This window comes from Neovison vison, chromosome 3 (assembly GCF_020171115.1).
Source record: "Neovison vison isolate M4711 chromosome 3, ASM_NN_V1, whole genome shotgun sequence".
Classification (NCBI taxonomy): Eukaryota; Metazoa; Chordata; class Mammalia; order Carnivora; family Mustelidae; genus Neogale; species Neogale vison.
In genome coordinates this window covers 5,031,588-5,045,678 of record NC_058093.1, presented here as the reverse complement: position 1 = coordinate 5,045,678, position 14,091 = coordinate 5,031,588, and the positions used below count along the sequence as shown (strand labels likewise).

The following is a 14,091-nucleotide window of genomic DNA, read 5'->3' as shown; positions in this document are numbered from 1 at the left end:
GCCCTGACTCTGCCTCCGGCCGGCCTGCGCGGACCCCGCTCCTCTGCCCCCGGACTCGCTGTCCCCGTGCTCCGCGGCTCCCGGAGCCCCGCCCTATGGCCGCGGCCCCCCGAGGGTCCGGCGCGGCCGCTCGGACGACCCTGCGGCTCCCGGGGCTGGGCCGGGTCCCTGGATGTTTCTGAAACTCCCGCGATCATGCGCGGGTCTGGCCGCCGCGTCCCCGTCCGCTGCCCCTGCCGCCGCCGCCGCCCGTGCCGCCGCGGTCCGCGGGATGCCCAGTAGCCCGCCGGCCGGCCCCCGCGACCGCGCGCCCCTCGGAAGCCGCTGGCCACTGCGGAGCCGCGCGAACTAGCCATGGTGCTGTGGGAGTCCCCGCGGCCGTGCGGCGGCTGGACGCTGTGCGAGGGCTTCTGCTGGCTGCTGCTGCTGCCCGTGCTGCTGCTGCTCGCGGCCCGCCCGGCCCGGCTCGCGGCGTTCCCTACCTCCCTGAGCGACTGCCAGACGCCCACCGGCTGGAACTGCTCCGGTAAGCGCGAGCCCCGCCGCCGGCCCCCGGCCCCCGGCCCCCGGCCCCGGCCCCCGCAGCGCGGGCGCGTGTCCGGCGCGGACCCGCCTGCCCCCGTGCGCGCCCTCGGCCCCGGCCTCCCGCCGCCCAACCCTCCGGGACGCCCGACCTCCGCCCGAGGGGGCGCGGGAGCCGGCCAGGCCGCGGAGCGAGCGGGGCCGCGGCGCTGGGGGCGCGGAGAGGGCAGGGGCGCGGACCCCTGCACCCGCGCCCCGGGAGCTGCGGGCATTTTGGGAAATACCAAACGGGGCGGTTCTGTGGATCATCGGAAGGAGCCCCGGTCCGGGGGGAAAGACGAAACAGAACCTTCCCCATCCTTGAAGGGAAAAGTCTCGCTCAAACCAGCGAGAAACAACTTTATGAGAAAGAACAAGCGAGAAAGCAATAAATCAAATAGTGACTGTGGGGGAGACGGATTCCGGCAAAAGTGCCGGGAGGCGCCCTGGTCTCGCGTCCGAGAGCAGGTCACACGGATTCTCCAGGAGCTTGGGTTTCCAGAGATGCATTCTCTCGCTCCCTCCCTCCCTCCCTCGGAGACTCCCTCCCTCCTTCCCTCTGCTCCTCTCTCACATCCTCCCGGTCTACTTGGCTGCAAAAGACGGTGTTTCTGCAGCCCGGAGATGCTTCTCTCGGGCCTCCCTAAGCTCCTAGATGGTGAAGGGAAGTTGAGAAAAGATGCGTTCGTCGGTCTCCAGGCCTGGGAGTGCATAACCGAGCCAGGCAGGCTTGTGCGCAGGCGGGCGGAACCGACCCGGCGGACGCCGACTCCATTTCTGGGCAGGCTTCCTTGGACTGGGTCAGGCGCGCCTCTTGCTCGCCGGGGTCCCTGCAGAGTCTGAGCCGGGGAGCTTGGCAGACTTGCCTGTGCTGAAGCCTCCTAATTAAGGCCGACCCGGGGATGGGAGATGCTGGACCCTGGGCTGCCTTCGCATCTCAGTATGACAGCCCGTAGTATACCCTGGCGGGATCATGGGGTGATTTCAGTGGCATTTAAAATTGCGTTCGCATGCCTGGGTATTGTCCCCTAGGTCTGCTCTGTTCTAGTTTTAGAAGTGTGCATGTAATTTTTCATCTTCTGTAAATATAATTCTGCTGCAGTTAAATCGGGCTCTGAATAAAGTGGCTTCCAGGGATGTATGTGAGCTGAAGTGTGTGTAACTTACTTTGGAGAGGTGGGAATGACCAACTGTAACTCAGAGGAGGAAGGAACCTGTAGCCCTGGGTTGTTGCTGATGGAAATTTTTATTTACGAGCAGATTTTTATACATCATTGCAGTTTGTGCTTTTTAAAGACTGGTTGAGATTTTTAGCCTTATTAGATCTGGGTCAATAGATTGCCTTTGTTCTGTTTTTGGCAATTTCTAAATTTGGTATTTTTATAAAATTTAACATATTTACGTGGACTTGTTCATGGTTCGTGGATGCATATATGTTATTTTTGAAAAGCTGAGTTCCGCTTTACAGGTGTCTACTCACTTTTTAGGTGCTTTATCGTAGGCATATTAAACAACCTGCAAAATGACTTGTTTGAAATGGTCACAGCTTTGTAGTCCAGCCTGACCAGTTTGCTTCATCCCAAGGATCGTGTTGGGAAATAACTTAAATGTGAAACTGAGGTTGGCAATTAAGAAATTTATTATCAGCCAGATATCTTAAGGAGATCTGCAGAAACTAAAGAGAATAAACTTGTTTTCCAAGCAGATTTTCAAGAACCTGGCACACCCCTCCACCCGTGTTAACTTAAAGGTGATCAATCTTCCTTTGCGCCAGACAGACCATCACAGAAAACACTGTGCCTGTTTATCTTTATTATTGGGGCTTTGTTTCCTCTTTGTCTGGAGAAATTCCAAATAAAGGGTTGTTCCAGACCTTAAAGCGAAAGAATGATTAAGAATGGAGAAATGGTCAAAGGGCACCCAGAGACCATCACCAGCTCTTTTCTGAAACGTGGAGTTTGGGGCTCATAAACTATAGTCTACTTAATAAGAAAAAAATAAGGAAGCTAGGAAGCAAGTGTTAAACCCTTATTCACTGCTGCCAGTATTAACCCTGGTCAAAATAAAATAACAATAGCAAAAAAAAAAAAATATTAAAAGAGAACTGACCAGAAAAGACTTATGAAAAAAAAAAGAAATGAATATTGATCACTGAACAGATCTTGGAGGTTATCAGCAAAGAATGACCTTGCAGTACAGCCATGGTTATTGGAATTAAAATTTTTAGAGCAATTCTTTTAAAGCTTCAAGATAGTGTTTTCTTTTTTCCTTTTTCTTTTTTTGCTGAAGTCTATAACATTTTTTAATGACTGGAGCCTTCTCTTTAAATTTGAGGTTATGATGACAGAGAAAATGATCTCTTCCTCTGTGACACCAACACCTGTAAATTTGATGGGGAATGTTTAAGAATTGGAGACACTGTGACTTGCGTCTGTCAGTTCAAGGTAAGAAGTCTGATTTTTGCATCTCCTTATTCATTAACGAGACTGCAAAGGAGGAATCTCCCTTTACAACCCATCACCTGGCAATTTATAGCTATGCAAGCTAAGAGGAAAGCTGGCACCAAGCAAAAGTGCTGTACTGCCAAGAGAGCCAATGGATGTCAAAAAGACATAGCATTTTGGAGAAATGTGTATGCCAGAGTTACAAATGCCAGTGGAGGTAGAAAGCTGCAGGTTGTTCTTTTGGTGTGTCAGAGGCAAATTACGTGAATGTGTCCCGTAAAGCACACATTTTACAAGTCAGCTGCTGGGGTTAATAACCAAATAATCAATGGGTAGATGTGAGGATTCATACTTTTGTTCTTTTTGATTGGGGCTATTTTTTTATATACTTTTTTTTTTTAATCATATTGCTCTGCTTTAATGGCTTTGGGTTCTATTATCCAGGCAAGCTGGTTAACTATTTAAATAAACTCCTTATTAAGATGACTTCAAAACTGCTGTGCTAGGTTTTGAAATCATGGAGCTTATTGTTATATGTCAACTTTCCATGGGTACCACATTCAATTACAGCTGAATCTCCCAGGAATCCAAAAAAGTGCAAATAGCTGCAAGTCATTTCATAAATGTTAGAAAAATGTGCTGTTGCATGTTAGGAAAATAATTTTTTTTTTTTTAAAAGAGAGGGACATCACAGCACTGGTATCATCAAAACTAGGTTGTGAGGATTTACTGAAGATAGACCTCTTCATGTCATTATTTTAGTCATCATCCAACAAATGCTCTATACCGTGTAAATTATAAACCTTCTTTTCTCTCAAAATGTTTATACAAGCATACATACCACCATAGGTGTTGTACTAATGTTTTATATTCACCTTTGAGTGCTGTTGAATGTTTTATTTTTTTTTAAAGATTTTTCTTTATTTATTTGACAGAGAGAGAGAGAGAGGGAGAGAGCAAGCACAAGCAGGGGGAATGGCAGACAGGGGGAAGCAGGCTCCCCACTTAGCAAGAAGCCTGATGTAGGGCTGGATCCCAGAACTCTGAGATCATGACCTGAGCCAAGGGCAGCAGCTTAACCGACTGAGTCACCCAGGAGCCCCTGATTTTTTTAAGTACACATGAAATCTAACACAAGGTTCAACCAGGAAATATGTATATGGAAAAGTTTTCCAAGGTTGTAAGCAAAACTAAAAAAAGAAAAAAAGACAGAAAAAGAAAAAAAGGCAGGGAACAAATGAAAACATTAAACTCAAATTCAGATCTAAACAATGTTATAGCAGGTAGTATTTAGACTTGTTGATGAAATCAAATATTTTAAGTTGAATTCATCCTCCCAGTGAGAGAGATAAGGGAATTCATATTTAAATATAGTTTGGGGGCACCTGGGTGGCTCAGTGGGTTAAGCCTCTACCTTAGGCTCAGGTCATGATCTCAGGGTCCTAGGATCGAGCCCCACATCGGTCTCTCTGCTCAGCGGGGGGCCTGCTTCCTCCTCTCTCTCTCTGTCTGCCTCTCTGCCTATGATCTTTGTCTGTCAAATAATTAAATAAAATCTTTTAAAAAATAAAAATAAATATAGTTTGAGTTGTTTGTAGATAAGCTCAAAGCTGCTTGGACGTTATTCTTTCTGAGAAATAAAACAACAGATATTTGCAAAGTGCACCAACTCCTGGTAGGTGAATATTGACGTGCCCATGCTACAGTCCTTCGGACCATACGATAGTGTTAGAAACATACTTGTGCACGTTTAATACGCGTGTGACACCAACCTCTATAGTCTCCAGCCATGCCGCACAATGTAATCATGTTCTCTCAATGAACGGCATGGGAGAGAGGGAGCGTGAAAGCTCTCCAATTCCTACTTCCCCAAATGTTAACTCAAGAGAAAACACAGGTATAAATCATTAATTAAAGGCCCAAAGGATCTTGTGGATTTTCTCCCCTTTCAATCTGCGGATCCCATAAATTTACCTTACTTTCATAACTAAGGGTAGACATAAGAAGTGAATTCATCAACAGTATAAAATGAACCAAAAAGAATGTTCTTCAGATGGAAAGCCATAATTCTAAGATTTCAACGAGAGGAAAATAACAGAGTTCACAAAATTCTAAATGGATGCCTGCTACTAAAGGGGACGTGTATTTGTTCAGTTTTCAGATTCCACAAAGAATTCTGGTAAAACTTCTACCAACAAAATATATTTGTGTTTTTCATGCTTGGTCAACCAGTTCCGTTTGTCACTAATTTAAATACTTTTTGAGTGGAGTAGATTGAGGAGTAGGCCATGAATGCAGGTTTGAATAAGAACCTAAAATGTCATTTTTTCCAAGTGCCTGTAGCATTTAAATTTATTATGAGGTTACTCATGCCATTAGCTGGTGCTTTGTGATAGTTGTCCGTGTGTTAAGAGAAAATAAACATTTCCTTCCTGGAACATTTAAACTCTACAAGTACCAAGAATATAGAATGGCTGGATTAAGTTGAAGATCAAAGAAAATGTGCAAGTTGTACAAAGAATAATTAATAGGATGTTTTAGGCTAAGAGTATCTTGATTCAGTCCTTTCCAGGACATTCCAGTGAGTTTGAGGTTGGTTGGTTGGTTTCCCTGCATCTGATGAAAAGGGAGATGTCCTGCTAATCGATTTTCCTATATACTATTCTAAACTAGTTGAGGTCGTCTACTCTTTGTTTCTCCCGTGTTTACAGATACAGTCACACAATTTGGGATGCAAACTATGGTCATTCTAGCTGAGAGATAAATTTCAAAGAGAAGTGTATGTATGTGATCTATAGTTTTCCAACTCAGAGCACTAAAGTGAGCATATATTTGCCTTCACTTGTCTTAGATGATGGAAAATAAAAATATTCTCCCCTTTATTTGTTACAGCCTTGTGGGGCAATTATTTTCTCCTCCTTTTACAGATGAGAAAATTAAAACCCAAAAATATAAATAACCATCAGTAAGTGGCGATGTTAAAGTAAGAACCTAGGTCCTTTGACACCAGATCTAATTTTCTCCTGATATGTTTTACATCCAAATGAAAATATTGGTAACAGCAACAACAATACCAGGTTACTGTAGACGACTCAGTGTCAAAGATGGTACAGCAACTGATTTTTGGTGATATGAGTTCCAGAAATGGCGGAACCTGGTTCCTATCTGAATATCAGACAGCATGCTGGTCAATCTTATAAATCAGTTGTGGAGAGAAAAATTTAGAGACAACTAGATGGATGGATGGGTGGATGGGTGGTTGGGTGCGTGGAAGGAAGGAAGGAAACAGGAAAGGAAGGAAGGTGCTTATGTAATTATTCGTACATCGCATTGGTCCTACAATGACCAAATGTCAGCTTGTAACTTAAAAATATGGTGAAGGCTTATGTTTTTTAGATATTATTTATTTTAAATATTGACTATTTGTATTTAATAAGCATGCTTTAGATAGTCAATACTAGCACTGCATAACATTGCCCAGAACATAGTGGCTCAAGAATAATGAACAATTCCTTTGCTCGTGAGTCTACAATTGGACAGGCTTAATGGAAGGTCTCATCTCTGCTTCCTTTGGCATTAACTGAGAGAAGGAGAGAACTCAAAGGCTTGGTTCTGTACTCTTCTCAAGGCTCCCCCTCATATATCTGACTGTCAGCTGGACACCTTGGTCCTTATGTGGATCTCTCCATCTGTGCTAGTCTGAGCTTCCTCACACCACAATGGCTGGGTGTCAAGGGCAAGCATCCAGAAAAAGAGAAAGGGTCAGAGAGAAACTCTGTCCTTTAATGACAGAGCCTGAGAAGTCACACAGAGTCATGTTCACCATAGCCACAGGCTTGCCCATTCTTAAAGTCGTATTTTCTTTCATTTAAAGAAATGTGGTTACAGAGAAGAAAAAAGTTACTTATGGAATGATCAAAGGATTGGAACATGTGCAGGTTTTTTTATCTTTTTCTTTTTTGGAAAAGAAACATACCATATCCTAAGCCATTATTCTTAAGCCTTTGACAACTGGGAATATAACAAGAATTCACTTAACATCTGTGGAGCACCTTCTGCATGCCAGACTCTGGAAGGTGCCGACAATCTACAAAATAGAAGTTATACATAGCTTCTAGATGCTGAAATCTCAGCTAAAAGAAATCTCTATTAACCAAACAAGCAATAAATCATATGAAAAAACTTCTCACATACATTTTGTGTTCACTTGTAGTAAAATGAATTCCATACATCGTAGTGTCAAGTCATTGACTCTACTCGCGTGATATGTAGCTAACTGGAAAACACATGTTTAGAAAATAAACCTAAGATTTTTATAACATCTTAAGAAAAATAGAATCACTTTTCCCCTGAGAGGAAGTGTGTACAACACATACATTTATGGGTCCAGCCATCTGGACCCGAGTCTTGTTTTTCCTCTTACCAGCCAACTATGTGGCCTTTAACAAGTCACTTAACATCCAAATCTGTCCCTTCATCTGAAACTGAGCAGTATCACGATTACCTCTAAGAATTATTTCCGATAATTTGGCATATTTTAACATAATACTTAGCTTATTTTTGTGCATAGGGTTATTCTGTTTTCCTTTATTTCTCTAATTTTAGATGTGTGTGTTCAGTGTCTGTGTTAGATGGTGCATCAGCTATACTCAAATAAAAAATGCTTGTCATGAGAAATCATTTACATTTCTTTTTTAAAGGAATATTAAGAAGTATTTTAAAAACATGATTCTGTTAATCCTCCCAAATGCCCTAGTTAACCATTTCAAATGGGGAAACTGAGCTATAAACTTGTTAAATATTTAATAGTTGAGTGATGTGTACAAGGCCCTACAGCAGGGCCGTGAGAGAAATTGGAGAAACCAGGACCGGACTTCTGCTCCTGAGCCGTGATAAATTAGAGTTTGTTTTGTCCTTGTATTATTCATATGAATGAGCGCAAGTCATGGTGCTAAAGGCCAAAAACATCGCGCTGATAATCTGCAGTTAAGTCTTTTCAGCTCCGCACAAATCTCCCTCTTGGCTTGTGCACGGAACTTGGCAGCTCTGTTTCTCGCACTGTTCACATTTGGCTTCCTGCATCCCTCAGAAGTGGCATATGATGCTTTATCAGTTTATTCCATATTTTAAGATGCATATCAGCATTGTGTACTAGCACTTGACAGAGATAATAAATACTTCCCAGCCCTCACCCCCTATCCACGGGCTACAGCTGAGTATTCTGCAGAAGTAGATAGGAAAGATAAATAGAGCAGTTCCAGGGATTGGAGACAAGACAGTGTGGACCCAGAGAACCTACAGAGTGTTGCAAGCAGGTTTGAAGATGGAGACTAACAGGTACCAAAGACAACAATGCTTGTACCTGAACGTGAGAAGCTGGTCCAGCCGACAGTCTCATGTTGACGATCTTCTGACTCCTGGAAGTGTCACAAGTCTGTGGACCGTGATATGTTACCAGTAGTTCGCTTCTTTCTGATGCCTCCTCCATTAGCTCAGATACCATTTTAGTGTTGGTGCGTCCTCATAAATCCTCTCCGGTCCCGAACACAGGACGTTTATCAAACACCTGTCCGTCCACCTGCCTCTCAGTCTGTGGCTCCAACATGAGCACCAGCCCCATTTAGCTGGTGTTCCCTCTGTGGCACTCACTGGAGAATTCAGCTCCTCACTGACATTTTGCCGTTGCCTTTTTTTTAGTAGTGGGGATGATTTTGGGTCCTGTGGTAGGTCAATTCTCAGATGTAAGTTTAAGCATGCATATCTATTTAGAAAGCTTGTGGAAGACCGTCATTATGCAGGTATCATCTGATCAAAAAAGAATGCCTAGTGAGTAAAAGATCCTTATTAGTAAAAGTTTCTAATCAAAACAGTTTTAAAATGCAGTCACCCAGATAGACTGAGTCTGGGAGCCAGTAATGTAACTGTGAAAAGGAAATACTACATAAAGGGCTTCCAGAATATCTAGATTAGAAATTGCAGAAATAAAGATCTCTAAAATGTGTGGTATTTAAAATATTTAAATCATTTTAATCACATGCAAGCAATTTCTAAATAGATTTGACTTCATATTTAAATCACCGTGTTAGCAATTATGGAGATCATAATATGAGTGTCATACAATTTGGATTTACTATTGCAAGGAAAATATATCACTATTTCTAAGCTGTATTTCAGTTTTTCAATAACAGATACGAAGTAAGACTCATAAAATAAGACTTTCACTTCAGAGAACATCGGCTTATCCCATTTCATATATAAATTACTAGGATGATTAAGACATTGTTACATTAAAGCAAAGATTAAGAGATAAATGGCTGATGAAGAAGAAGACACGGATATTCCAAGAAAATAGACTAAAAAAATAAACATCAGGTTTTTATTATAAGATTATGAACTTACTGGGAATTCTTTCTTTTTTTGGCATGTACCTTTGAGTTGAATTTAATTCATGATACAGTTTTAGGTTTATTATCATATATATTAAAACTTTCCTAGAATCTCACTAGATCATCTCACTAGATCATTGCTTTGTATGTGTTATAAATTTATAGCCATCAAAAATCCAAATATTTTAATAAGGACTGGAATACAGAAAAGCGTTTTCATATGCATGTGTATGTATGATTTGCTTTACTTCATTTCTGGCATAGGTGGGTATTTTTAAATAATCATCTTGGTCATTGCATTTGTTACAGTTGAACAATGAAACACATCAGTAGTAGTAATCATGAGATAATCACATCTCTAGTGTAATTAGTAGGTATAGGACACAGCCAAGTATCTCTAATGCTTTGGAGTGTGATTATGTTATGATGAGTATACCCTGTAAGTTGTCTAATTTCCATTGTAAAATTTGTACTTTTTTACAATGAGGCTGTTTTAAAAATGAACTTTTCTCCTTATGAAATATATATTAATAGTAATACTTTTCAATAACCAATAAAGTTTACATATGCTTCAATACTTGTTGGCTTTTTCCCCCTGTATTCCATATTCTGTTGTTTTTTTCTTGCATTATATCTGGCAATATCTAAAGATACATGATAAATTAATTAGGAATCCAAATGTCTTACCCAAATATTTAGAAGTTTGTAAAGATTAAAATTAAACAAACAAACAAACAAACAAAAAACCTACGAAGGGGTAACTGGTTTAATTGCTGTACCAGCTGTATACTTCGGCTCTAACCACAGATAGGCATTACCTATTTTTCATAACTTTAATATTTTAGCATGTTTTGAGTTTTTCCACCAAGCCAGATGGGTGTATATCTGAAAAACAGTATTAAATAATGTTGATACATTTGTTGCTATGCCTTTTCAGTATTGCCTGCCGAGATCACTTTGCTGGAATTACCTGATCAGTTTAGAAGCTTCCCCCTCCCACCATCTGAATCAAATGTCTGATTAGCTGACTTGACGTTACTTTTGTGTATCTTCGAATGATGCCCTTGCAAGGTCAAAGACTTTAGTGGATATAATGGGGATTGCTGAAAATGAACACAAGTGCTTTCTTTTGTAAATGATTATTTCCCTTCAAGGTGTCAAAGACATGCCGACTCCAGGGCTAACCATGAGCTTCTGTCTGTGTGTCCCCCAGTGCAACAGTGACTACGTGCCTGTGTGCGGCTCCAACGGGGAGAGCTACCAGAATGAGTGCTACCTGCGGCAGGCCGCCTGCAAGCAACAGAGCGAGATCCTCGTCGTGTCCGAAGGATCCTGCGCCCCAGGTACGTGTGCCATCCTGAAGACGCCCGGAGACCTCCGGAACAGCATCTTGCTTGTTCTGTTAGGTTATCTCTGAATAAATAATTCAGACTGTATATACTGGCTGGATAAGCCTCTCATTTTTTTGTACAAAGCATACATTATTCTCATTTTGTCTTTTTCACATTTCAAATCCCTTCTGGAAAAAAGGGAAAATCTGCCACAAGGATGTTGATTTTAATACATATGTTTATTGAATGAAGTGCAGACAGTTGAGTAATATAATTAGAACTCTAGATCTCCTGCCTAGGTGCCAAATAGAAACATATCTGCGCACACTCGAGGTTGGCTTGTTGGTTTTGAACAGCAGCATCGTCTGTTGGAGGGCAGTTTTGCAGATCTGGGTTTGAAAGTGAAAATGTGGGTAACCTCGGCAGCACAATAAAAATGTTCTTCCTACCATTTCGCGGATTATATTGAAGAATGTATTTGTGAAAGACAGCTGTCCTTTCTAACGCGGCTGGCCTGGGATTGCACGAAGCTCTGTAGCTGTCTTGACCAAGAAGGCTCTGCAGGAAGTGAGAAGTCTGGCTTCCCACGCTCTTCAATTGTCCAGATTTTCCTTTCATGGTCACTGATCGTTAGAGCCGAACAGCATTACAGGAAGAAAAATAAACAAAGGGAGCAAAGCCCAACTTGGTAGAGCTACACCTTGAAATAAAGCGGAGTTTACAGGTTAACCTTGACATGTTAGAATCACATATATTGAAGAAACTTTACTCTCCATGATGGTTGTGGTGAATGACACATAAGCATCTTTCTAGAAAGTCCTCATTTCAGAGGAATTCGATGGCATAAGCATATCAGGGAAAAATAATAAAGACACAAATTATGAACTTCCTTCAAAACTGAAAATATAGAATAGTGCCCGGAAAAATCTCTTTTATTAGATAGATGACAAGTACTGGATAACAAGTATTCCTTTGGTGACAAGTTTTCCTATTCTAGAGAACTGTGTTAAAACCCGTGTGTGTGTTGGGGCGGTACGGTAAATGAGCAAGGAGACAGGCTTGTGTTCTTTAAAAGACCATCTTAGGGCGCCTGGGTGGCTCAGTGGGTTAAGCTGCTGCCTTCGGCTCAGGTCATGATCTCAGGGTCCCGGGATCGAGTCCCGCATCGGGCTCTCTGCTCAGCAGGGAGCCTGCTTCCTCCTCTCTCTCTCTGCCTGCCTCTCTGCCTGCTTGTGATCTCTCTCTGTCAAATAAATAAATAAAATCTTCAAAAAAAAAACAAAAATAAAAGACCATCTTAAGTCCATAGATTGTTAATAATTGATAGTGTTTCACATGAGATCCGTGACTATTAAAGTTCCTAAGAATTAGCAAAAGAGAATATTATTACTACATCATGATGATGTAGGCTTTTTTGTTGTTGTTTTGTTTTTTAAGTAGTCTTTTCTTTTATATGATTCTTTGCCTCATAAAGTGAATGCCCCCTTCTGGGCCCCACTTCCTCCTTATTTGCTCCAGCAAACAGATCACTGCCCACGGCCGCTCAGGGGTTTGTCTGAGAAGTAATGAGTGAAAGTGACAGCAGCAGGGGCGAGTCGGCGCACTGGCTCCCCCAGTAAGGAGGGAGGAGGCCCAGCATCCTACTCTCATGGTAGAGATGGGGGAAACAGGAAGAAAAGCAAGGAGCAAACTAATTATGAAAAATCAATCTGCTATACCTATGGAGAAAATTTAAAGTGATATGTTAAACAAATTGCATGGGAAAAAAATTTGGAAACTCTGACTCTGAGAAACCGAGAATGATGGAGGCAAATAGCAGGGAGCACTGAGGAAAGGGTGTGTCTACTCAAGGTCATATAGGATACCAGTCTGTCTCTGGGAGTAGCAGAATGAGAATCAGTGGGCAGTGGTCAAAATAGAGTTAGAAAATCATGGTATGGCTAACAACATTTGGTACCAAAATCTCTCTTTCTTTACTTGCCAACCTCCAAGTTCTTACAGGCTCAGGCAGTCACATTCTCCTGGTTCATTCAAGTTTTTACATGCTGGTCTCTAATGTGTTGTTTATACTTGTTTACAAGTAGAACATGTAATCACCATTGAGTAATCTATATGAAGCTGATTCACATACCTAGATTTCTGTAGGATTTAATTAGCAAGCCAGTCCTGTTCAATGTGTCTCCCACTGTATTGTAAGTCTAAAAGATTTTTGATCTCAATAATGATGGAGGAACCAAAGTAACTTTGATTAACCAGGTCTGACTTTAAATAATTTAGAGTTCTGACTTTTGATCTAAAATAAATTCTCTTTCTTTTCTTTGTGGATTTTCCATTTATTTTTAATGCTATTTGACACTGAATAGAGATAGTAAAATTGTGATCTCTAGGAATAAAAGGCAGTAGAAGATATAACTTTATTATATTTCATTGAACTTACAAGTCTTTTTTTTTTGGCCCAAAAATGGTTTCCTATTGGGCAGTCTGCTCAATAGCTTCACCGTCAATTTTGCGTCTCTGTATCGTAAGAAATGCGCTAACTAGAAGCTGAGACTTTCGAGATTAAGGGCATGGCTTCTTAGGTGTTTCTGTCTCACTAGTAAGACTTGAGTAGGCTACTTGTTTATCTTATACTAGAGAAACCATTAAAGCTTCCCATCATGATTTCATAAGATGCAGTGAACTTGTAGTTATTTCCCATCTTTTCTTCCTTTCTTTCCTACTTACCTAATTTGGGTCAAATAAAACAAAAGTTGTCTTAAGATCCATGCTCCTTGCCTTTTTAGAAAGATATGTGAGAAATGCAAGCCGATATAGCACTGCCTTTTTTTTTTTTTTTTTTTTTTTTGCTTTGCTCAAGCCATATGTATTTATTAGAAAAACCTGGGGATGAATAAGTAATACGTCTATTCAAAATCTTAATTTTTATGTTCCAGATACAGTGATAAGTATTTAAAACTTGCTGTTGTGCAGTAACACCCAATGAGAAGGACATTACTATACTCACTCATTAGAGGACCAATAAGCTTAGGAAAGTCAGATAACACACCTTATGTTATGAAACAATGGAGGTTTAAATCTATGAGATTATATGTATTTCCTCTTATGTGCATATAAGTACAAAAAGCTGAACAAAACTTGGTTCTTCATTTAAAGAAGTCATAATGAGGAGGAAAAAAAGAAACTACACATTTAGCCAAAATACGTGGAATAATTAGTGCTATAATAGTACAGCCTGTTAGCCTCTGATGATTGTAAGTATCACTGCATTAAACTTTCAAATTAATTGAAATAAATGTATTTAAAACTTTAGCTGTGAAAGGATACAGACATTGACCATTCGAGCATTGTCCCATCCAAAAGTGATGGGTT

General features: G+C 41.2%; 1 protein-coding gene across 1 annotated transcript in view; it reads left to right on the top strand.

Annotated features, from left to right (window-relative positions):
- Positions 1–354: 354 nt before the first annotated feature.
- Positions 355–14,091, top strand: part of TMEFF2 (transmembrane protein with EGF like and two follistatin like domains 2) — a 227,909-nt gene continuing 214,172 nt past the window's right edge. Inside the window, exons 1-3 of the mRNA XM_044241197.1 lie at positions 355–526; positions 2,896–3,005; positions 10,605–10,734. Of these exons, the coding sequence (XP_044097132.1) occupies positions 355–526; positions 2,896–3,005; positions 10,605–10,734 (412 nt within the window). The remainder of the gene's footprint in view (positions 527–2,895; positions 3,006–10,604; positions 10,735–14,091) is intronic.